This window comes from Electrona antarctica, assembly GCF_951216825.1.
Source record: "Electrona antarctica genome assembly, chromosome: 3".
NCBI classification, from domain to species: domain Eukaryota; kingdom Metazoa; phylum Chordata; class Actinopteri; order Myctophiformes; family Myctophidae; genus Electrona; species Electrona antarctica.
In genome coordinates, this window is record NC_136808.1 from 13,598,783 (window position 1) to 13,623,743 (window position 24,961).

Below are 24,961 nucleotides of genomic sequence, written 5' to 3' on the forward strand. Positions count from 1 at the left end.
GTAAAAGAAATTGAGCCATCAAGTTTAAAAATTCAGGGAATACATCTGTACTTGGTTGTGTAGTGTAGTCCATACTCCATAGTCTACTGGATTACATTTGTAAAAGCCTATATGGCCTTATTTCCATGTGACATTTTGAAACATATTTCTGTTTCTCTGTTATAGACTGCTTGTTCAGTATTCAGTATGGTGGAAAGTATGGTGGAAAGAAAAAGAGGTGGAAGTAGGGATATAGGAATCCCTGTTGGCAAACCATTAGTTACATTACCGTAGACTTCTTGTTATAGACGTGCATCTTATTTTGTTCCCCTGAGATATTTGGATGATTTTTTTTAGCCTAGAAGTGTATATCTGAAATTAATAAACGAGGCCAATTAGTTCAAAATTATTAGTCTACCGAAACCACGCCAAAATTGTTGTAATCCACCTCTGACCATACCCACTCTGTGGAAAAACATCACTGAACATTATTTAGGAAAAATAAGTGTGTGTGTGTGTGTGTGTGTGTGTGTCAGGTCACTGAGAATGCAGATGCTACACCACAGACCGAGTCCAGTGAGGGGATTGTGAACGCTCTCATGCTGGTGATGCAGAAGAGGAGTAAAGTAATTCACTCCTCAGGTAATCACCATATAATTCCTTAGACTCCTTACTAATACTTATTATAAGAGATGGCACAATTTCCGTCTACTCACTCTGTGTCTCATTGGTGGGCTGTCGACGGTTCTGAAATCTGCGTCATCATCGATGGAGATTACAGCCCCAAGGCCTATTCATAGTAGTTTTAGGTGATAAGGTGATCACTGAAAACGTCACGCCGCGGTGGTCACCGCTCACACAAACACATCTCTCTGTTTTTACTACCCACCGTTTCGGTGGTCACCTTATCACCTAAAACTGGAGTATGAATAGGCCTTTAATCTGGCTTTTTATTAATAAAAACTAAAGTTTGAAATCTTGTTTGAAATGACAAAACCTGCTTACCGATGATGTCATAGGAAAGTTTCTGAGAACCACAGAAATGTCTATTTGGTTAAATTTGTCTCTTTGAGTTACAAATGGATAAATTAACACTGATATTGAATTGTAGCACAGAGCTTCCTATGGAGGATTATTTCTCAATCTCCTTTTCTTTAGGTGACGAAGAAGATGATGCAGTTGATGAGGAAGATGACGAGGAGTGGGACTGAATTCCCTCAACTATTCAGTGTATTTACCATGACAACAATGATATTGCAGAATGCAGGCTGTTTTGTGAAAAGATGCATGTACAGTAAAGTTTACATGTGTGGGAGGAGTGCAGACAATATAAGCTTGGAAAGCAGAGAAATGTAATAAAGTGTTTTCCATAATATCCTTTATCCCGGTCACAGTGCTGATAAATTAGCAAGTGGAATGGGAAATAGATGAATAGATTGTGGAAGTCGATTAATTAATTATTTTCCTTAAAAAGGTATTTTCCTTAAGGACGCTAATAAAGTTTTTATTGCAGTGGTTCTCGAAGTGGCCGGTCCAGAGACCCCCAGGGGTTATTGAGGGGGTCGCCATAATAAAGGACCACTACAGGACTGAAACTCACAGTAAAGGCCTATTCATAGTTTAGTTTTCGGTGAAGAGACCTCATCACCGAAAACTCAACTATGAATAGACCTTAACTCCCGTGGCCTAAATGCAAACCAATCTGGGGGTCCTTGAAATTTTAAACTTTGATAACTAGTATAACTAGTAATCATGCACCGCCCTCTGGTGATACAACAACAACAACATTGAAATCAGGGGTGTGCCCTATGGGTGTGCCTGGAAAGGAATGTCAAGTCAAGTGAAAATGTTCAAAAATACAAAGTGTAATTTAATGTTATGTGCTGAATGTCCGTGAATCCTAATATTAAAATAAAGTTGTAATAATTCAAACGTTGCACGTCACAATACTTGGTTGACATTATATTATATATATTTCAGACTATATGACACACAGGTAGGCTATGTGTGTGTGTGTGTGTGTGTGTGTGTGTGTGTGTGTGTGTGTGTGTGTGTGTGTGTGTGTGTGAGAGAGAGAGAGTGTACAGCATCGATTGTTCATTAATAAAAACAAACAATGTTAATGTTATTATGAAACTTTTCGGGTCGTGTTATGACAGGAAGTGCATTCTGAAATCCTAAAAAATGCTCCGGGCCGTCGCACGACGGTGTCGCGCACCGAAAATAGCAGATCTACAAGCCCACAACGCGTCGCAGATGCACCGTCATGTGAGCTTGTAGATCTGCCTTTGTCGGAAGCTTGAATCGGGCTTCACGTGACTCGCGTGAACCAATGACCGACGAGCAGGTCAGCCATTGGCTGGTTGAAACAATCAGCACCATATTTTAAAACGGTAACGTTTCAGTCAGTATCACACTTTCTGCCAGGCAGCCGCATAATCTACGTCCTACTGTCTGATCGAGAAACCTTTTTTTAACGAACATTCAACGGTAAGATCATTTAATAAGCTGATTTACTTTCTATTGATTCGTCATACTAGTAGTATGCATGATAAAAGCGGCTGTTTGTTCGTGCGTAGCGTGATGGTACTTTGTGGATAACAAACGTTAACTTGCCGCTTGTGGAGCGCTTTAATTTCAACTACTTGCATGGCCAAACGGCTGTGGTGTTAAGAAGACGTGGCGTAACAAACAAACAAGTTTCCGCATGCTCTCTAACCCACGGCCGTTCTTCTGTTCACACACCATTTAGGTGGGTTTGAGGTCCGCTTTCTGCTCATCATGACCAGTTATGAGTTCGACGCTCCTTCTCATGTGATGGACTTCAACCAACCTGCGGCGGACCACTGGTTCGGTGGACCCGCGGCGGACCACTGGTTCGGTGAGTTATTATTATTAAACGGTGCACTGACTGCCGTTTTGAATTGTTTGAACGGTCGTGTTAAAAAGATGATAATCCTTAGTACGGCGGTGTCGTTTTTAAAATAAATGAACGAACTGAACTGCTGGTCGAAGTTACAAGCTAAGCAATGCGCCTTGCAACTCCCGTAGTCCGTTAGCTTGTTCGGTTCTTGTGTAAAATAAATACAAATACTTGTATCGCTTGAAATGCTAACTTCACCAACTAAACCCACTATCGAGCTATCATCCGAAATTCGACATTGTTTACTACATAAGGCTGTGGCCACCGCCATTTTGTTGCTGCTGCTGCCTGCTAGTCCAGTAGCCATCCGGCGGCTGGTCTTGTTAACGGCTGAAACAACCCTGTACTGTTTTTTGAAGCAGAACGTGGCAGGCTGCTACAAGTTACAACTGGGTGTACAAATCAATCCCTGCGGTCCATTGTTTGATTCCATTTGTACAGATGGGTAACGTCACAAAAATATTTTGCTGGGGGACCCCCTGGCATTCCCTGAAGGGTCCCTGGCTCCCACTTGAACACCATGATGTAAGAAACACATTTGCAGCTGAAGTGATACAGGTGTCAATATCCAAAGATTGTATCGGGGTACATCTAAAACACACCATTCGTTTTCTTAACTGTCTGCCATGTTTTTAACCTGCCATAGTTTAACCTGTACTAGAAAACTATGCTTATGGTTTCATGACATGTTTCTTTTAAATCTGTTTATTAACTACTGATTACATCTCTATTAACACCTACCCTTCCCTTTTACCTTTTCCGCTTTCCCTTTGGAATGTTTCCAGCCATGCGACTGTCTCCCAGTCGCATGGCTGTTCAGCAGCAGAACACCGCTGCGCAACCCCCTGCCCAAGCCCGCAGGTATGTCTTGTGATAGTTAATAATATGGTCCCACGGTTAGTCTCTTTAGCTGATTCTGGTTTTACTGGCTACTATTCTGGGGTTCATGTAAGGCAGTGGTTCCCAAACTGTGGTGCATGCACCCCTTGCGGTGCGTGAGCGCCTATTATGGGGTGCGTGACATGAAAAGGCTAATTAATGGTGGTACTATGGGTTTATTTTAAATGTATTAACCTATTATGCCAATATATGGCAAGTATATGCAGAATATAGCCTATGCTGCATATATATGCCATATTCAGGTTCATATATGTGGATAAATAGGAAATATGTCTATATAGCTTATGCAATATAGACATTTCCATGTGGGGGGTTCGTCAGCTAGGTCGCGGGGTGCATGGCCAAAAGGTTTGGGAACCGCTGATGTAAGGCACACTTTTGGTGATTAATCCATTTCTGGTTTCTCTGAAGGGTTTCAAAGCGTAAGCACGACGAGAGTAACATGGTTCCAGACAAGAAGGTGAGACCTGGCCTATAATTTGGTTCAGGCCTTGAGGATATCAAATTTTCACACAGTGCAGTAAAGTTATAATTTTCTTGGCATTCCAGGGTGGCGAATACAGTCACTGTGCGGCCACGTATAAGGTTAATAAATAATATGGAACATATACCCTTGGGACGTGTCTTTGCTCACATAGGTCAATTTTCTTGACTAATTGTCACAACTAGTGGGTGTCATGGCTTAGGACTGGAAGACTTGTATGCTTGTAAATGTTCACGTGTTCGATAACTCTGTCGTTGGTTTGCATGATTGTAATCACATTTTATAGACTTCATTATTGGTGCTTAATCAGCAGTGCAAACGTCCTAACTGTTCATGGCACAGAAGCATAACAAAAGATCACTTGTGTGTATGGTGCTGCAAAACGCAACCCATGGCAACTGGGTCCTTAATAGTTATTTTTTTTAATCTAGTAGCCAGCCAGCCAGGCGGTCAGGTCCTACTCCTTGCAGAGGCAAACGTCCAGTCAGACGATCAAGTACCATCAGGAGTGGCCAGAAGAAACAAGCGGCTGCCCGGAAGACGCAGGCAGCAGCGCCTGTACAGTGAGTAAAAGCATTTTGACAACATGTAGTTGGAAATTCTGTGGGAAACTGTTTGAATGCAATATATATTCCTCCACTTCAGACCAAATAGCTCTGAGCAGCAGGAGCTGGAGCACATCAAACGGCTACAGATGGAAGTGGCTGAACATAGGAAGAAAAATGAGGCTAGCTACAAGGCAGCGTTGAGTGGCAGTGAGTGACTGTTTGGGAATTCAGTTATGTCAAAATCTTCAAGTTTGTGACCATGTAAGACTTTTAATTTCTCCTAAACCATTTCCTGATTTCAGGTCACCTGCCAAAAAGGATGGCCCTGTCCTTCACTGTACCCAAAGAGTTTCACTTCAGTACGGACGGCAGAGTTAAAGCGGACAACCCATCTGACTCCCACAAGGAAGTTGATTTTGTGTTACAGCTCCGCAAACACGCAGCCTCTTCGGTGAGTGACGACTTGCACTGCGTCTGTCAGCATCCAGCCTCGGTAGTAGGGTACCCAGGCTTTTATTTTCGTTCGCGTTCGGCTCAAAAAATGAGAACCTGAGTGAACGTGACGCATTTCCTGGTCTAGGAGAGTGGGAGTGAACTAGAGTGCAGAGGGGTGTCTTTCCTTCGCTGATTGTGGGGGTGGCTCTGATCGGTGAACCAATATTCTCCAGCGGTTGCTCCAAGCGTGCTCACCCTTCTATACCAGAAAGCACGCTGGCCAGGCTAGTCAGCATCTAGCAATAACCAGTCTAAGTCTTGCTGCCTAAGTATGAATAGAATGTTGTGTAGGCTGCCACTGTAATTAATTCATTGTTGTTTCAGGCAAAGGCCTCTAAAGGTACCACCGTGCCGAAACCATTCAACTTCTCGCAAGGGAACAAGAGGAAGGGGGAGGAGCCTGCTCCATATGTGTCCATGGCTCAGCAGGTTGAAAGGTTCCACACACGCACTCCTGAACGCTACCATCTGCTTAGCCGTCAGAGAAAAGAAATGGGTAAGCATGCATGCAGCGGCGATTCAATTTCTCTTATCTCTTGACTTATCCTGCATCAGTACTAGTACTCTTCCAATGTAACAAAATTCACAGCTGTGCTTTTAATCACCTGTACCATCTTGATATCTTATCCCAGTAAACCAAATTGCCACTCTAAAGAGTTTTAAATATGTTGCCACTGCTATTCCAACTAACAAGTCTGTGTTTCACTGTTCATTCATGAAGGGCCATTTCCAAAGAAGGCCGAACAACTAAAGATGACTCGGCCCCACACCCCACGTCTGATGACCCGTCAGAGGAACCGCCCCACGACCGTCAAGAGCAGTGACACCCCTGTGAAATCCAACCCGATGCCTCACTTCGGTTTGCCCTTCTATCCTCGTCCCTCAGACAAGAGCGAGGTGGAGGTGTGCCCGTTCTCATTTGAGGAGAGGGAAAAGGAGAGGACTCTGAAGGAAAAGAGACTAGAAGACCTGAGAAATCAAGAGGTGGGGAGAACAATACGGAAAACGCATTAACCAATGTATAGTAATTTCACAGGATGGCACTGGGACATGTTACACAAACATGTTCCATGTCTCTTCGCTAGTGGTGGACAGTTACAATTTACAAAGTAGTAGTGCACTTAAGTCAGAAGTACATTATGTGTGACTTACTCTACTACATTTCAAAAGACAAATATTGTACTTTTGACTCTGACTCTGATTTCTAAGAATCGTATTAAGACTACTTAAGCCCTTATTTTAAGTGCAGTGAAAATGGCAGTTCTACATGCTCTCAATGAGTTGTGTGTGTGTATATAGCCATGCAGCATTGAATGTGAGCTTATAGATCTACAAGAAAATGTACCTTTTTTTTGGTGTTACATTGGAAGAGTACTAGTACTGATGCAGGATAAGTCAAGAGATAAGAGAAATTGAATCGCCGCTGCATGCATGCTTACCCATTTCTTTTCTCTGACGGCTAAGCAGATGGTAGCGTTCAGGAGTGCGTGTGTGGAACCTTTCAACCTGCTGAGCCATGGACACATATGGAGCAGGCTCCTCCCCCTTCCTCTTGTTCCCTTGCGAGAGGTTGAATGGTTTCGGCACGGTGGTACCTTTAGAGGCCTTTGCCTGAAACAACAATGACTTAATTACAGTGGCAGCCTACACAACATTCTATTCATACTTAGGCAGCAAGACTTAGACTGGTTATTGCTAGATGCTGACTAGCCTGGCCAGCGTGCTTTCTGGTATAGAAGGGTGAGCACGCTTGGAGCAACCGCTGGAGAATATTGGTTCACCGATCAGAGCCACCCCCACAATCAGCGAAGGAAAGACACCCCTCTGCACTCTAGTTCACTCCCACTCTCCTAGACCAGGAAATGCGTCACGTTCACTCAGGTTCTCATTTTTTGAGCCGAACGCGAACGAAAATAAAAGCCTGGGTACCCTACAATTTACAATTTACAATTTAGGCATTTAGCAGACGCTCTTAATCCAGAGCGACTTACAATAGGCAAGAACAAAAAGCATGGGAATACATCACATATGTAACAAAATGCATTTATCGCGAAACATGCGTAAGCTAAGAGCGTGACTAGAACATATCTATATAATGACACTATACATATAAACTATAACTAGAACATATCTATATAATGACACTATACATATAAACTACACATATGTGCTATACTATGCTGTACATATATACTATGAAGTGCTATGACTACATACAATGCACTTATTGTGCTGTCTACATGACATGCTATAAGTCTGTTTCAAATGCTATATAAGTCTAAGAAGTGCTGTCTACTACCGAGGCTGGATGCTGACAGACGCAGTGCAAGTCGTCACTCACCGGAGAGGCTGCGTGTTTGCGGAGCTGTGACACAAAATCAACTTCCTTGTGGGAGTCAGATGGGTTGTCTGCTTTAACTCTGCCGTCCGTACTGAAGTGAAACTCTTTGGGTACAGTGATGGAATTTAATGCGCTTTGACTGGCTTGGTAGGCTCAAGCACCATCTTTTTGGGCAGGTGCACCTCGTGGAAATCTGGCAGGGGTTGGGCCTTGAACTGCTGCACCTGGGAGTTTAAGGCCAAAGAAACCGCATCAAGTTGAGGTTACAGCATCATCAACAGAACACTTTCTCCAGCCATGAAGAAACACCAGAGGGGTTGGGGATCAAAGCCTAAGTGGTACCCCACATACCACCTGGTCATCGGTTTGGTCCCCCCTCCTTTCCCTACACTACGGAGTCAAAACACAGATGCAACAAACTATCCACTGCAAAAAGGTTTTTGACATTATTCTCCTCCTCAGGTTCATAAAGCTCGTCCAGTAAGAATTACCTGTGGTGCTGTAGAAGTCGGATCTGCCTCTGACTGTGCCCGTTTATTTATTTTTTAATATGTTATATTATTTTGTGTTGTTGGTTTTAAATGTTTTGGTAATAAACTTTTACTAACTAAGATTTGTTTTGTGAAGTTTTTATTGGTATGTGTATTGTACTGTGAAGGCAAAAATCAAGGTTTTGGCGCCACTAATGGGCATAAGATGGCACCATAACCCTTCTCTCAGAGAAGGGATATGGACATTTCAGAACTACATCACCTGCCTACTGCTTTCTCTGGTAGGCACGTTTCAAAACTGTCCACAGTGGAAAATGTTACCTTTTAAAAAATGTAGAGGACCAATCCAGGAAGACGTGGTTGGCTGAAAATTGAGTACACTACTTTAAAGTAGCTGTATGTACCGATGAGACATTTTGGCTGATATCCGATATAATAAATTGCAATTATGGCCGATAACATGTCGATATGATCATTCTGTATTCGAAAATTTATATCTGCTAAATCCGATATTTTACCGATTAACTGGTTTAAGGCCAATATCGATGGGGTTGCCGATTAATCTCTCAAGATGTTCCACTTGACCAAGGGGTTAATTTACAGTTTTAAATTGCTATAAAACTGCCTGAATTGATCACAACACAGCACTATAGAGCGTATTTAGATTATTTAAGATTGACAGTCATGGCTTCTTGGAGAATGTTTAAGGTGCATATTAAAATGTCCACATTGTGGCTGTTCCTACAGGGGAAAATCGAAACCCATAGACCTGTAACCCATATCTTCCCATAATACAATAGTGGGTGATTGGATTTTGTGACCAGTCATGTGACAACCATATTTGATGGCAACTTGAGAAATTGGAAAACCCATGGAGCTATGACGTCCTGTTAAACATTTCACTATCCATAAACTGGGTAATTTATGTAAAAACTACATTTGTAATCTTGAATGATGGGCCTGTTATCGTCAAATAGGTTTTCTAAATATGAGCCTTTCTATAACTAATGCTAACATTGTATTTATCAGATTATTGTAAGCAATAATTGTACGCCATAAACTATTTAATGTGTGCTCTCTGACGTCTGTCCACTGCCTGGCATACCTTATGCTTATCTGGTACTATTCTAATCTCTACCCTTCCCAAGTCCTGCTTTTCCTCTGTACCCCTTGTCTGGCTATTTCTGGATGTGGGGCTGGAAGCCAACAGAGATAACTGGTCCAAAGCAGTGCACTGGACTTTCCAAAGAGTAGCCTACTGCCTGCCCTGCAACCCTTGCATATGGGCTTTGCCTCTTCCATTCACCCATCTGCACTTTTAGGCACAGCATTTTAATTCAAACATGGAAACACTGGACCCGCAAATTTTAAAGAATGGTGGTGAAGATCGTTTGGAAAAGGAGATCATGCCTAAAGTGTCAGAGTCTTGGAGCACACTGTCTTCTTCAACCTCCAACGGTCTGAGTTTGTCATAGAATCAGCTCTTCACATCTTGTCATAGAATCAGCTCTTCACATCTTGTCATAGAATCAGCTCTTCACATCTTGTCATAGAATCAGCTCTTCACATCTTGTCATAGAATCAGCTCTTCACATCTTGTCAAGATCTTTTGAAGCCCCTCTCTGCAGGCCCGTATTTATATTTATTTTTTGGAAGTCCCTTGAGGAGCCGTCTACCATGGTCTCGCTGCAGGGCCAGGTATCTGCCGCTCTGACAAGCCTGGGGACATTGGAAGGCAAAGTAGACAGCCTGGCTCATAAACTGGAGCTAGTCCTGGGAAGAGGGGGACATGCAGGTGGCTGTCCCGTGTGCGTTACCTGCAGTATGCATGCTCGCCAGCAGGAGGCGACAGAGAGGCAGCTGGTAGCCCAGTCCAGGCTGCTGGAGAAGATGGACCTGAGGATTGCTGAAATGCAGACAGCCCTGGAGAGGATGGAGAAAGGTTGGTGGAACGATAGAACTCCCTACGCCTGGTGCGCCAGTGAATAACGTGTCAGTGGTATTAAATGTTGTTCATCATTCATCATCTCTACTATAGATCCATAGTACTTTAGTTTAAGTATCTGAGCTACCAGGGCCCCTATGAGTGAGTCTACTGTATTGCAATGCAGACATGTTTATGTGAATCCTTTTGCATTGGATGGGTCGTCTCACCTTTGTTTCATTATTTAGAAAGCTGTAATACAAGTTTGAAAACCTGAATATTTCCCACTTCTTAAAGAGCAGAACTTTGTGTAAAAATGTAAAATGTCCAACATTGTTTGTCTTTTCCTTCCACTGATGTATTTTAGTAAGACAGGGGAAATGCACACCTGAGAACATCTCAACATAAACTGGTATTAATATGGAATGACAGTTTCACACAGCTTAGATACCAATACCATTTCATTATGCTGTTTCTGGTGAAGGTGGTCTTGAAGGAAAGCATGTTTACACGAATCAACAAACAAGTCAACATATGAATGTGGTCCTTCAATCACAACCACAAGCAGCTGCCACTATACTGGCAAAGACGCCACTCATCACTGTCAACAAGGTACTCGCTTTTATTTTTATTGTCATCCTGTTATTTACCTTTCTCCTCTGAGATGAGAAAGGTCTGGGAATGTGGCTAGCTATTGAGCCTACAATTAAAATGTATGGGCAGGAATTAAACATTTATTTGATGCCTTATGACAAATAACCTTCTTGTTGGAGAGAGAGAATCAATGACCAAAAACCATAATGTAATACTAATTATTCCCCTTAACAGAACGTATTGTATTATTACCGTCCTATAGAGTCCAGATGGTTGCGCGCAGCCAGAAAGCAGTAAACAACAATACATCAAATCCCAACATCCTGCCATTTCTCCTCAGAAAGGTACCAGCTCATTTCTATTTCAGATAAATGTACAGTATCACTGTTATTCCGACACCTGTTCACTGACTGAACGTTTCCTTTTAGAAAGTGACAAACCAGCTTGAATCTGTTATGTTTACTTTACACTTTTTCCTCATTATTGTGTGGTGACGATTGTCGTCACACGTGGCGTTATGCTTACTGTAGGCTTTTCACACAGGCTTGTTGTTTGACCAGATGAAGAGCCTTGGCTCGAAACATCGTCAATAAATAACCTTTTGGAGTGTGCGGGTTCCCTTCTCTTTTCCTATGTCACTTTTTGAACCCAGCACCTCCACGAAGTGATGTGCGTATTTTACTATAGTTTCTGTATGATTTTCACACAGGCTGACATCATGGATTCAGCTTTTTGCATTAGGGCTGCTCGATATGGACAACATGTCATATCTCTGTATTTATGCCAAATATTGCGATATCGATACGATATACGATATTACCGTAAAACTGATATTCTATATTTTAAGTGTTGCAACAATGCTATTGGGTTCCAACTTCCCACACTTGTTATTTGATATTCTAAGTTTAGCAACAATGAAAACTTAAAAAAAAAAAGAGGAATGCTTAGTGGGCAAGGACTGTGTGGGGGCACAGTGGTGGTTTATTTTCCGAGGGGCACAGGCTAAAACAGAGGGATGTTGGACGATTTATTGACGATATATCTATATTGCGATACCGTTGCCTTTTTGCGATACTGATATGCGTGTGTTCATCCCTCAATAACTATACGATAACGATATATTGTGCAGCCCTAAAGTGCATGGTGGTTAGATGGATGACAAAGCTTACAGCACTTATACCCAGGCGATCTCACATGCTAGCCTATACTAACCAGACCCAACCAAGTCTGCTCGGCTTCCAAGATTGGACGTGATCGGTCAGGCATGTTCACGGTGGTGTGTGGCCATAACAAGCAGCACTGGCAGCAAATGTTAGGCCCTATAGACAACCGTTGCTGGAGGAGACATTGAAAATATTTTGTATTTTCTATAAAATACGATTTTATAGGACTGGCGATTAATGCAATTGGGGAGGTATAGCAAATGCCTTGACCACTCTGCCAGATATATGCTCTCCACTTCTTGCAGATCAGTTGATAAAAATGACAGTTTCACAGCTTACAGGTCAAATGTACGTCAATTCATGATGCTGTTTCTTGTGAAGGTGGACATGAGGGAAAGCATGTTTACACAAATACACAAACAAGTCAACACATGAATGTGGTCCTTCAATCACAACCACAAGCAGCGGCCACTCCAAAGACTGCGTCATTACCTGCAAAGTCCCCACTCATCATTGTGAAGGTACTCTTTGCTATTATTTCCAAACTTCACTACGTCAGTATATGTGGGCTTTTTGTCCCTTGTCTCCGCAACAATGCCTACTGGACATTTGAGTCTTTTTGTAAGAACTATGTTTAATCCTGTTATTTACATTTTGAAATATGCATACATTAAAATGTATTTCATGCCATAACACTATAGACTTCCTGGTGGCGTGAAAAATAAAATCATTTTGAAGTATTGTGTATTTTCTCCTAGAGTCCAAATGGTTTCTCCCAGTTAGAAAGCAGTAAACAACAATACATCAAATCCCAACCTCCTGCCATTTCTCCCCAGAAAGGTACAGCTCATTTCTATTTCTATTACAAATACATGTAAACGGTGCATTTATATAGCGCAATTATCCAAGATGCTTTACATAGATTGTGCATTACATTCACCCATTCACACACACATCCAATACACCGATGACAGTGTCTTGCTCAAGGACACTTTGACACTAACTCTGGGGAGCTCAGGTTCGAACTGGCAACCTTGAGGTTACCATCTGGCCACTCCACCCCTAGTGGCCACTCCACTCCTGAGCCACCGCCAGTCCGCCACCCCTAGAATGTATCACTGGTATTCAGCCTCTACCTGTTGAATGTTTCCTTTAAGACCCATTTAGGCCTGACCTCAAAATTAAAAAAAAATCTTCTAAATCCTTCTGAAATAAATATTTTCACGATTTTTCCAAAATAGCAGACCTAAAAGCTCGTAGCGCGCCACTCGGTGGCGCGCTTGTAGATCTGCTATTTTTCAATAGCTAAATTATAACATAATGTTTAAAACACCAAAAGGGGTTCCCGCACAAAATGGGTTAAGAAAGCAACAAGCAACAATCTTTTTTTTTAACTTTCTGTCCTGCATACTAAATTGGGTGCTTTTGAACAGGTTGAAAATTTAGGTTAAGCTTGGTTATTTGTTATTTTTCAATTATCAAAGCATTTCAAAGGAAAGGAAAACAACAAAAACCTGAAACGAAGTTTGGGGCAGTTAGATGGATGAAACAGCAACTGGTATTCCCATCCAAGTGCTTGTGAGGCCTGATCCTGTATAGCTTCCGAAATCCGTCAACATTGAAGGAGGTATGGTAAGCAACAGTGACCAGCAACCAGTACTAGATTACAATGGCTGGAGGAGAAGATTTTCAACATTTAAAGTTTCTTTAACGCTTAGCACGTCCAGCTGCTACTTTGCATTAAAGTAGCTATAAGCAGCCAGCAATGAATAAAACGCTCCCCCAAAAAATGTAGTCTCTATAGAAGCTTTGTCATTGGTCGAAAAAAACCTGGTCATTAAAGTCATTCAAATTTTGACATATTATTGCTTATAGCAGCTTTAATTCAAAAATAACTAATGATCCATTTTATTTATTTACTTCTTTTTCTTTTTGAATTACACTTTTTGTCTCCACCAGGCCGAAGGCATGGGGAGAGAGTATGTTTTGCACTCCGTCCGTGTGTGTGTGTCCGTGTGTGTGTCCGTCCGTCCGTCCTTCCGTCCGTCTGTTACCAGCTAATCTCCGGCACCGTTAACCTGGTCGATGCCAAACTTTGCACACACACTCCCTGGATGCCAACGATGAACCTCTGCCCTGCATTTTCCAGAACGGCCTGTTATAGCGCCACCATGAGGCAGCTTTTCACATTTTTTACCTAAAACTGCACCGATCTGCGTGAAACGTTGCATGCACACTCCCTAGAGGCCAAGGACAAACCTTTGACCTGCATTTTCCGCATCTGCCTTTTATAGCGCCACCAGGAGGCCGACATTTGTAAAACACATTTTTTGATATTACTCCTCCAGATTCTGTCCAAAAATCTCACAAATCGTTACACAGTATCTCTATGGTCATGTGCTCAAGTCGGATCTGTCCGATATTTCATATTCCATCCTAATTGGCTATAATTGGCTTTCACAGTTTGCAAGATTGCCCCGTTTTGAACAAAAGCCTCAATTCATGAACGCAGCATGCAATTTACGTGAAATCTTTCACACATTTTCTTACTAGGCTGAGGAATATATCCCACCCTTTTCACATTGGCCTGTTATAGCGCCACCAACAGGTTGATTTTTGCAAAACACATTTTTGGTACAAAATGCCTCAAGTCATCCAATTGCCATCAAAGGCAAACATGTTTATATTACTCCTAAACATTTTGCCAAACATCTCACACAGTCCTATCCTCCTGGTGGAGACCTGTGCCCAGAAGGGCACTTTTTCTAGTTTCTCATTGGTTTCATATTGCTCAGCGTAAAATGAAACCAAATTGAGCCGTATAAGGGTCCATTTGGTTTCATTTCTCATTGGTTTCATATTGCTCAGCGTAAAATGAAACCAAATTGAGCCGTATAAAGGTCCATTTGGTTTCATTGCTCATTGGTTTCATATTGCTCATCTACATTACTTAATTTACAAGTCTACACATAGAGAATGTAGAAGAATTGTTATTTTGATCAACATTGCCTGTTGTCTCTCCTAATGGGTATACCATATCAGAACACAGCATGGAATTGTGGACAAAATCTTATCCAACGACAACTAAATATTTCTTAGAAGTTTTAGGTCTGAGAGGCTATCTCATTAAATGGCTCGTAAATGTCTGTGGCTCAAATGCCAAATGGACCTTGACATGAAAAGGGTTGAAAACCACTGCCCTGAAGTGTGAAACTACTACTTAATTTGTGAAAATGTTAACATTCATGACACTTTATCCAATATTTGACCTGTACTGTCTTGGTGCGTACTGTATAATTGTAAACACAATTAATACAGTAAGAAACCCACTGAAATATGACATCTACAGTTAAGAGGATGAAAATATGTTTTATTGCATTATCGACCACATACTCCTTTCTACTCAGAATCTACAAAGAGGTGCAGGATGATAATTTGTCAAACTTATGAACTGAAAAGTATTATTATATTGCTTATATATTGAACTTTTTACTTGCATTGCAAACACATTCCCTTTATTTGGAAAAATAGATTACACAATCCATTTATCAATATTAAGTACTGCAATAAAAACATTTCTACTTCCATAAATGTACATGTACAAAGCATTGGGCTACAACATGAAAGCCACAATTCCAAGCTAACCACTCACAGTCATACAGGTATAAAACTGTAGGCACATAAGGGCCAATTCAGAATTAAAATCCACATTTGCAATTCACTTACTAGAGCATTCTTTCAATTAAATATTCCATAATATTAACCACAGGATCACATCCTGATCCTGAAAATAGGCACAACACGTCACATCGCAACACATTGTATTGTTGTATATCGGCTATTTTGACGACAACCAAATAAATTATATAGGCTATGAGTAGTTAAAATGTCATGTCAAAAGGCATTAAAGGGATAGTTCAGATGTTTTGAACTTAAGCTGTATGCAACCACTATATTAATGGCAAGTATTTCATACAGCTTAAGTTAAAAAAATCTGAACTATCCCTTTAAAAGCATTCTAATATCACATAAGCCCTATATACTTATACAACTGATTGTAAAAATGGCCGACGCATGATGCTCAAATTACCCATATACATACAAGCTCACAAGCTTGTGTCTGTTATTTGTGTCTTGTGTCTGTTATTTTTGAAAACATTAAAAGTTAAGTTGCTAAGGCCTTTAGTTGACTGAATTATCGTTGAAATGCATTTCTGTCAGGAAAGCTGCACTTTCAAGCCCCTTTCTACAGCCCCTGGAGTAAAGTTACAGACATTAATTAAATTTACTGACCATGTCCGGAAGGTACATTATAAAACATGGTCTAATCCACCTACCGGTATGTGGGAGAATCAAAGTGATTGCTCATATAAAATGTGAGTTAGATAAATTCTATCTGGGATGGGGTAGTGTAGGCCGGGGGCTCTTCTGAAAATAGTAGCTGCAAGCCACTGCTGCACACAGTGAGCAAAGTATAGGAAAAAAAAGGCACATCGTTTCATTGCACAGGTAAAAGCATATTCCAAAACTAACTTATAAAATGAATATTCCATTATATTCTTTATACAACATTCAGCAATGGTGAAAGAGAATACAGGTCACAACTTATACTGTAGCTCACAGCTACATAAAATGTATGACATTGTTTTTGCCTGTACAGACAGGGTTAGAAGGGGGGAATCTATGCCTCTGTTTTTGACATATCTCCCTCTGGTGGGATATACTTTATCTCTGCTTTTGGTAAATTGGGCTAATTACTCTCAGTGGGTCTTCACAGTTGTTCCTCTGCTCCCAAAGACGTGTTGCCTCATAAGAGTCTCAGCAAATAGAATTGATAACAAATAAATGTGACCTGCCTCAACTAGCAATTGCCCGCGAGGCAATTTAGATTGTTTAATGTTTATACACAGTAAAGTCCCCAGTATTAATTTATCCATTTGTAACTCTGAGCATGTAAATGAACACTGAGGGTTTTGCAGTGTATTATCTCTTAATCTTTCAAAAGAAGTACGCCATTTCTCGTACTTTACTCCATGAACCACATGTGTGCGTGTGCGTGTGTGTGTGTGTGTGTGTGTGTGTGTGTGTGTGTGCGCGTGCGTGCGTGCGTGCGTGCGTGCGTGCGTGTGTTTTCAACTTTTCATGCATGTCTCTCTACAGTAGTAGGTTGTCCTCCCTCAGTTCCTGGGCTGCTGGCATCGCTGTCCTGATCCTCCCAAACACAACTACAAGTGAAAAACAAGGAGTGTTGATTTCATTTCAGAGTTAAGATACTTGCAGACTGGACGCGTTTTTTGGAAAACCGCTGCTAAAAAACGCTGCTAAAAAATCAGAAAAACGCAGCAGAGTGCAGGGACCTTTACACATGGATAAATGTACACTGAGCACGTTACTGTGTACTACAGTATGTATACAATTAACTCTGCATGGTTGTCAAGCAACATCATAGCAGCAGACACGTTAGATTCATCTAACAACGGCAGGTTGTGTTTGTTGTCGATTCGTATGGCATTCTGACCGGTATAGAAGATGTGACAATGTAGAAGACAGTGTGATACATATAGCCAATTGATAATAATCTCATACATACGGTACCTCTGTTTGGCTCTGATACCTTCACCGTCAAGGACCCACCGGAACCAGCCTCAGGCTCAGGTGCCGCCCGGTCTGCCATGAATGGATATCCATCAGAAGAACCCTCAAATCCACCTGAACCTTCCTCTGGTTCGGTCATCTGCTCCTCGCCCTCCTTCACAGGCTCCGCCTCCCTGGAATAAAACAAATGTAATTGAGTATAAAGTATAAAGTATAATCATACTTGTTTCGTCTAAATGTATTTGTAAATAACCAGTGTTTCCAGTGGCAGGAAGCGTATGGAGTGATACACAGGGACTATATGCATACTTAATTTGGTAGGACTGAATTGTTTGTTGTTGCTCAGCCGTGTCTCTCATTCAGTGTTGTTGTAATCGACTGATTTGGTTGAAACAGAATGTTCGGAATGAGGGGATCACAAGGGAATCTCATCTCTAATGGGTCTACTATGGACCACTCGGACAGGTTCTCGATTGACAACTGAGATACAGCATCATAATTAGGGACTGTTCGGTGTTTTTGTAAATGGTAAATAGACAGATAGACATTTAGATATATTGAAGAAAGCCTCTTAAAAATACTTGGAGTAAAAGAAACATCACACCCGTGTGAAGTGAGGGGCACTCTTATGATCATACATCAGCATCATACATCATCTCATTCCGGCTAATGAGAATTTGTGTCCTCACCCTCGTCTTCAATGTTTGTGTTTACACTCAAAACTGGCCATTCATTGTCAATGGAATTCAATGTTCATGTTTGCACAAACACTCAAAACTGGCCATTCATTGTCAATGGAATTCAATGTTTGTGTTAGGACACTGTTCGTGTTTACACAAACCCTCAAAGCTGCATAGGAAGGGCTAGCGCCCCTCAAAAACAAATACAAACTGAGACTGGAATCAAACTAAATTATGTTTATCATTGTTTGGTGGGTGAGGATTCTGAGGAAGCAGGCCTTCTATTTGAGTGCATGTATCTGTCTTTGTGTCCGGAGGTAATATCGTAAATTGCGGTATCTGTATCTACTGTGTGTACTGTATGTTTTTATGCATCTTGTTGTTGTGTTTTTTATGAGACACGAATGGTTCAAGCCCATTCATTAAGATTCGAGTGCCAACCCTAACGAGCGAAGGTTCGAACCCTGAATGTTCGGGGACAGCCTTAGCTCCCAGTAGTATTTTTATTTAGAAGGATTCAATGTTTCGACCCCTTCGGGTCTTCATCAGGAATCATCATCATTCATGATGAAGACCCGAAGGAGTCGAAACATTGAATCCTTCTAAATAAAAAATACTACTGGGAGCTCTAGAACGTTGTGCGGACAATGGACATCCTACCTTCTTTTTGAGTACGGTTTAAGACACCGTTTCAAGAGTAAGAGATCACATTTGCCAATGTTGGTATTTGAATTATGTATCCACCCTGTTGTTACACATAATCTGTTCATTCTCAGTCCTGGGTGGGAATATAGGGCTAGTCGTCTACAGTAACATTTACAGACGCAGGCAGGTCACAGGACAGAACAATGGAGCAGAGCAACAGGCCGTGAGCCGCCACGTCCCACTTCCTCTCAATACTTCCTCTGGCTTCCTGTTCATGGCAGGCTACAATTTAGGGGGAGCGCTACTGTTGAAAGTCTGGAGCTTTTTAAGCGTGTATAATGTGGGAGGAGGTCTCATACGGTGTGGGTTTAACATGTTACAATTAGATTAAAGAGAGAGGAGGGGGAGCGAGGGGGAGGGGGCCTATTTCACTCACGCAATAACATGGCCAATGCTGGGCACTGATACATTAATTCGACCTTAAACCGTTCCTGTAATATGTCTTGTCTTTATTATTAATTGCATTTTGCTGACTGATATGTTCTATTATGTGACTGGTATATTTTGTATGGACAATTACTGTCTGTGGGCATGTGGGTTTATTTTCTATATAATTAATGATTTTCATGATGGCCAGATGAGATCTGAATAATGGCTGATGTTTCTGACGCAGACCATGGGTGGTCAGTTATAACCGCAAACTATAGGGCGGAGTCCCTGGGTTTTTTCCATTCACAAACTGATGTGAGCTCTACCACTTGACAATGCCCTATACCCTGCACTTTGACGCACTGCTTCAGTATACCAGACGAAGGCTGGTTAGGCCCAAACGTTGTTTCTTTGTCCGCTCTGTTATTAATACATTATTCAGGGATGTCCTTTTTCATTTCATGGACACTGAAAAGAACACACTGAACACACTGATCGATGTGTTGCCGCAATAACGTCGGCAAGGAAAGCCGATAACGTTTTCTGATTTTATCTAATAATAATCCTTTTTTTTAAACAATATGCTAGTGAGATGGAAGACTACATGCTTGGCTGGGAAATTCCTCTCAGTGTTAATTTTCACACATACCGATTACCGAAAAATTGTGTGCTTTCTTAAAAAAAGAAAGTAAGAGGAAAAAAGCAGATCTACAAGCTACATTTGTCGTATGATGAAGTACATATACGTAGCACGCAAGTGGTGAATTACTTCCAAGTAACGTCTTGAGGATATGTATTTATAATCTGACGGCAACAGTGTCTAAAAGGAAACTGAGGCTTAGCTAAAGACATGTGATACTAGTACACGGGCTTCCTCAGCAGTCACACACACACACACACACACACACACAAACACACACACACACACACACACACACACACACAGACAGAGAGAGAGAGGGGGGGGGGGGGGGGCAAGGCTTGTCAGCCACGTTTGAATCCACATCATCAGAAAAATGTACTGTATGGTTTTCGTCTTTGTCAGATCTAAATATAGTTGTTGAAGACTTTATTGCTGGCCCTGTTCCTTAAGAGTGAATTAAGTTACAATTGAGATGGATGTCTTACTTGCACAGGAGACAATATTTTTTATGAGTACATACTTTATTTATAACTCACATTGTTTGTTTTGATACCATCGTCTATTCTTCTTATGTACTGCAATTTTGGGGTAGTTTGTACAGAAAATAATTTCACCCACTCTATTAAACTTATAAACTAGTGATGTTGCACATACAGTGAAAGGAAGTTGAAGTTGAGTTGAAGATTACCAAACCCTTCACTTTCAAGTTTCACCACTACCTAGCTACACGGTAGGAGTATTTTGCAAAACTGTCATGTACTGTAGACGTTTACATTTGAAGAAGTTGTTTTGTTTTTACAATACTTTTTCCTTTCCAAACATATAATAACAAGATCATGCCTCATGAGTCATCAACTTTTAATCTTCACAAAAAATGGGACAAACAAATGAAGAAAATCAGAAAGCTTGAGTGACAAGAAACAGCTTGGTTCTACTTCTCCCTCATATCCTGTGATCATTATCTGACTCTCACACTCTGTTTTTCTCTACACTTCCTCTCTTTCACACCAGTACCGTTCTTTTTTACCCCCATCACACGTCTCTCCCTCATAGTCAAACCACACAAATTCTTGCACACACAGTCACGCAGGCTCTAACTACACCGACATTGTAGTTAGATTCTTGCTGCTGACCAAGGTGACAACTCCCGTGTCATTTAGACACTCTGTGGCTGTGTGCTTTCATCTGAATATATACTGTACTCACTAAAGTAGATGTTTTGTTTTTCTGGACTCGTCAATGATGGAGTGAGATCTGAAACAAATACTGCCAAGACGCTCGACTGAGCCAATTTTCAGTGCACTGTAGTGACTGTACACCTTGGCTTTTAACCCTGGCTGAGAGTTTATATGGTCTGTGTTTTTGTTTCACTGTCTGCTGACGCTGCTGCGTCTAGCATTTTTCAGTGATGTGTCTCCGTTTGTGTTTTTGAGTGGTGCAACCACTCCTACAGACAGCTATGTGTGTCCCTGGGTCCTGGCTGGCTGGCTGTGTCCGAGCACGAAAATAGCGTTTGGTTTTCACCACCAAGTGTCACTGTTGCGCAGCCCAACACACACACACACATATTACCTGTATGATTTTGGGTGTGACAGTACAGTGACAGTACAGTACAGTAGAGGGACCCCCTGGGGACCCCCACACGGTAACTCTGTCATTTCTCAACCGTTTCGGACACAGGGCGGCTCGCCGGAGCCGGGCCGGTACGCTGGGTGCGTTCCTGTGGGTCTTGAACTTCCGGGGACCCCCAGGGACCCCCACACGGAGTTGCACCACTCACTTCACACGGGTGTGATTTTTACAATGTGTTCTTGCTGTTGCTTTTCTGTGTTTTTACTAGCTGGTGTATTTAGTTTAATTTTTTTGAACAGCACTTTGTTAATCTTGTGTTGTAAAATGTGCTATATATATAAAGTGAATAAATAAAGCTCTCAGCGTTCGTTTAACTTTGAAAGTGTAAAGGTGCGTTCAGACTTGGATGGTTAGAGTGACGCGATTACATGATACAAAGTCAATGCAAAGACGAGAAGTTGCGCGAGCAGGCATGGCGCGACCTGGCGCGGCACAAACGGGGCGAACCGAGCTGTCTCTGGTGAACGAGTGGGTCCATTTGGTTACACTCCCAATGTTAAATGAATGTGTCTACAGCCAATCTGCGCGTGACATGAGCAAAGGGACCAAAATGAAGCGGAGTGACTGGAAACAAATATTCAGGTCTGACCGCAGCTTAAAAACGGACCCAACCTGGACTCTAAAGCCTGATTGATACGTATTTATACCGATGTCTCATACGTGCAACAAAGTATAAAATAGGGACTACTAAGTATACTTAGTTACTAAGTATGAGTATACTAGAAGTATGAATTAAGCATCAGAGTAAGCAGCATCAGGCAGACATGTACTGTGCACCAGGCCAAGCCTTTTCCATCACAAGTACTGTACAGTACAGTAGCCTACATACTGCACACACACAAGTACATACATGTAATCTGCAGCTGCAGCAGGCAGTCTGGCTGGCAGGTCTGGACTCAGTTTCATCTCTGGACTTCTGTGCTGGATACAGTTGGCATTGCCCTGACTGGGGTTGCACCTCAAAAACATATACCTGCCCACAGGAGGTGGAGCACCTAAAGAGATGGCGAGAGAGAGAGAGACAGACAGACAGACAGACAGACAGATAGAGTTCTGTTTAGTTCGGTTTACGTTCTTTGCTCTGTGTGGTTTGAGAGTCATGCAACTATTCATCGAACTGACCTACTCTGAAGAAATGTTCTTGGGAAAGACATTAGCACACACACACACACACACACACACACACACACACACACACACACACACACACACACACACACACACACGTGTGCATGCAAAAAAACAATATTTTACATAGGCTACACCATATTACCACACTCACATAATAAGATAAACATAAACAGTTAAAATACAATGTCATGCAAACTTTTTCTCTCCTAATTGAGTGTATTGTGACTTAAAAGGCCAATCCACACCAATGCAACACCAATGCAACACCTTGCAACGTCACAACGCCTTGCAACTACTTTGCAAGTTGCAAATTGTACTCTTGCACCTGGAGCCTACTTGCAACTACCGATTGCAAATTGTAACCGGTAGTTGCAACTTGCAAGTAGTTGCACAACCTAGTTAGTCTTGCATTGATGTGGAATGGCCTTAAAACAGTTTTGTTGCAAGGAGTTACATTGGTGTGAACTGGCCTTAAAGCAGAAATAACATGCATTTTAAAACTGATATCATATTGTCTATGTCCCTCAAACTTATTTCTAATGGTTTGAGCCTCAATCACCACTCTGATATAACGAGTCCTTGTCATTTCTTTCTGAACTTTTTGCTTATTGCAGTTTTAGCTGCAATACCACAATGTCCTGAGGTGGTGGGGGTGCTGATATGCAGATTATTTAATATTTGAGTAATACTGATGCTAGATAAAACCAGGCTTGTTTCCATTCCATGCCAGCTTGGAAAATCAACAATGGCGGACATTGTAAACAAAGTGGAAATGCAAATCAGTTGAGCTGTTCCTGAGAGCAATTTCCATTAAAGCACCCATATGATATGAAAGTCTGATTGTTCAAAATTGGTCATTTGTGGGGATAGAAAACACATATGGGAGCCCCAAAAACACAAAAGAAATTGAAAAGGTTTTATGTTATAGGTCCTTTTAAATGGTTTTGTTCATCATGGACTATGGCCAAATAAGGCATTGAAATGATAGTAAAATGATTGTTGCAACAATGCAGGTTTGAAGTCACTCTCGTCAATCCCCTGAAGGCTGCTAGTTCGATTCCAGATCTTTGAACAGTTTTTGAGTTTTTGAAAATCGCCCCCATATAAAAAATTAACCTTCGGATAATTCAAGATATTAGGCAACTTGCCAATTGCTTTAATTCTGAATTAATTATAAGTTATAACAAACCCATATTGTCATGCTGATATGGGTTTATTCTTTTGAGATATAAGAATAACTCCCCCCATATAGGAAGTAGATGACGAAGATGAATGCCCTACATATAGACTATTTAGCCTATACCAAAAATTGTCATTAAAATGTGCTGTGAATGTGATGCTCTTCGTTTCGTATATGTAGCCTATATGCCTACACAAGAAAGAATTCCATAAGCGTCTAAACTCAAGCAGGCTAATTATGCAAATTACACTACACAAAGTCAAGAAACAAAGATCATAATATGCATCACAACTTTAAGTCATGATAACAAAGCTGGGGATTAAACTGTAAAAACAAGTCCTATCAATTTGCCTACTCAATAAAGCCTAGTCTATAACTTTGGCAATGATTATATTACACACACACACACACACACACACACACACACACACTGCACTAATGGATATGGACTCTGCGTCATAAACTATAGCCTACTTTCACATCCTAGTGTTATATGGCCAAAAGCCAAAAACTCAAACAGTACAAAATGTTCAAGAAGAAAACGTTCAAGAACAAATCTTTGCAATTTTGCAAAGCTTTAAACAAAGAAAAACCTAGGTCTAACATTTTCTTAAATTCACTTGTAAAGTTGTGATTCACTTGTGATTAAAACAACGATCGTTCATGACAGACGCACCAAACAGCCACAGGCTATAGACCTGTTTGCTGATTTACATACAGCCCCCATAGCCATAGCCTACAAAAAATGGGAGAAAAGAAAAAGAAAAGAAAAAAGAAAAGTTTTTAAGAGTCCCTTCAAAACATTTTCTTTAACACTTCCGTATAGTCTAATATTTATATTTACATGAAACACGCCCCTCATATAAAACGGAACGTGTTTAATGAGCGTACGTGTTAATGACTTACTTACCCAGACCGTTATTCAAGACGAGGCACAAGACAGCGAGTGACAAAATCATCTTCATTTTAGACGATAATTTGTTATCCCAAAAAGGAGCAAAAGACAATTCAGGCCCACAAAATAAAAAAAACCCAGATGATCCCTCCTCTAATCGATGTTTTCCCTTCTGCTGTGGGGTGAAATATGCGTTCTCTGGTCTGATGCACAGAGTCGGACTCCCCCCAGACTCCCCCTAAAATGCTCAGCCCCTCTCTTAATGCGTCAGTGTTTCCTGAAATCGTCT

The 24,961-nt window shown here is 41.3% G+C and overlaps 3 protein-coding genes across 7 annotated transcripts; 2 read left to right on the forward strand and 1 right to left on the reverse strand.

The window, feature by feature from the left end:
- The first annotated feature begins 2,345 nt into the window (after positions 1-2,345).
- LOC306920984 (targeting protein for Xklp2-B-like) lies at positions 2,346-8,281 on the forward strand. Of its 5 annotated transcripts, none has more exons than XM_079498012.1 (10): positions 2,346-2,469; positions 2,732-2,860; positions 3,688-3,763; positions 4,352-4,387; positions 4,718-4,849; positions 4,932-5,041; positions 5,137-5,285; positions 5,654-5,825; positions 6,051-6,313; positions 7,847-8,281. In XM_079498012.1, the coding sequence occupies exons 2-10, from the start codon at positions 2,761-2,763 to the stop codon at positions 7,904-7,906; spliced, it is 1,098 nt and encodes a 365-aa protein (XP_079354138.1). In that variant the 5' UTR covers positions 2,346-2,469; positions 2,732-2,760; the 3' UTR covers positions 7,907-8,281. The 5 variants fall into 5 exon arrangements, with proteins under 5 accessions (XP_079354138.1, XP_079354136.1, XP_079354137.1 ...); XM_079498010.1 differs by having other exon boundaries at positions 8,133-8,281; XM_079498011.1 differs by having other exon boundaries at positions 4,721-4,849; positions 8,133-8,281.
- Positions 8,282-9,472: 1,191 nt separating this feature from the next.
- On the forward strand, positions 9,473-12,720 carry LOC306919654 (uncharacterized protein; the record flags this gene model as incomplete). Its single annotated transcript, XM_079496210.1, has 5 exons — positions 9,473-10,103; positions 10,570-10,697; positions 10,942-11,023; positions 12,224-12,363; positions 12,601-12,720. Exons 1-5 carry the CDS (start codon positions 9,839-9,841, stop codon positions 12,718-12,720), a joined length of 735 nt encoding a protein of 244 aa, XP_079352336.1. The 5' UTR covers positions 9,473-9,838.
- Positions 12,721-15,186: 2,466 nt separating this feature from the next.
- srgn (serglycin) lies at positions 15,187-24,905 on the reverse strand. The gene is made up of 4 exons (XM_079496595.1): positions 24,688-24,905; positions 22,317-22,461; positions 17,438-17,610; positions 15,187-17,067 (listed from the first exon to the last, which is right to left on the reverse strand). Exons 1-4 carry the CDS (start codon positions 24,740-24,742, stop codon positions 16,997-16,999), a joined length of 444 nt encoding a protein of 147 aa, XP_079352721.1. The 5' UTR covers positions 24,743-24,905; the 3' UTR covers positions 15,187-16,996.
- Between the last annotated feature and the right edge of the window lie 56 nt (positions 24,906-24,961).

Coding starts and splice junctions, on each gene's coding strand:
- LOC306920984 (XM_079498010.1), top strand. CDS start 2,761: ATGACCAGTTATGAGTTCGACGCTCCTTCTCATGTGATGGACTTCAAC. Junction 4,388..4,717: donor ACTGTGCGGCCACGTATAAG/GTTAATAAATAA, acceptor TTTTTAATCTAG/TAGCCAGCCAGCCAGGCGGT. Junction 5,826..6,050: donor CCGTCAGAGAAAAGAAATGG/GTAAGCATGCAT, acceptor TCATTCATGAAG/GGCCATTTCCAAAGAAGGCC.
- srgn (XM_079496595.1), bottom strand. CDS start 24,742: ATGAAGATGATTTTGTCACTCGCTGTCTTGTGCCTCGTCTTGAATAAC. Junction 22,462..24,687: donor CGTCTTGAATAACGGTCTGG/GTAAGTAAGTCA, acceptor CCATCTCTTTAG/GTGCTCCACCTCCTGTGGGC. Junction 17,611..22,316: donor GCTGCAGCTGCAGATTACAT/GTATGTACTTGT, acceptor GTTTTATTCCAG/GGAGGCGGAGCCTGTGAAGG.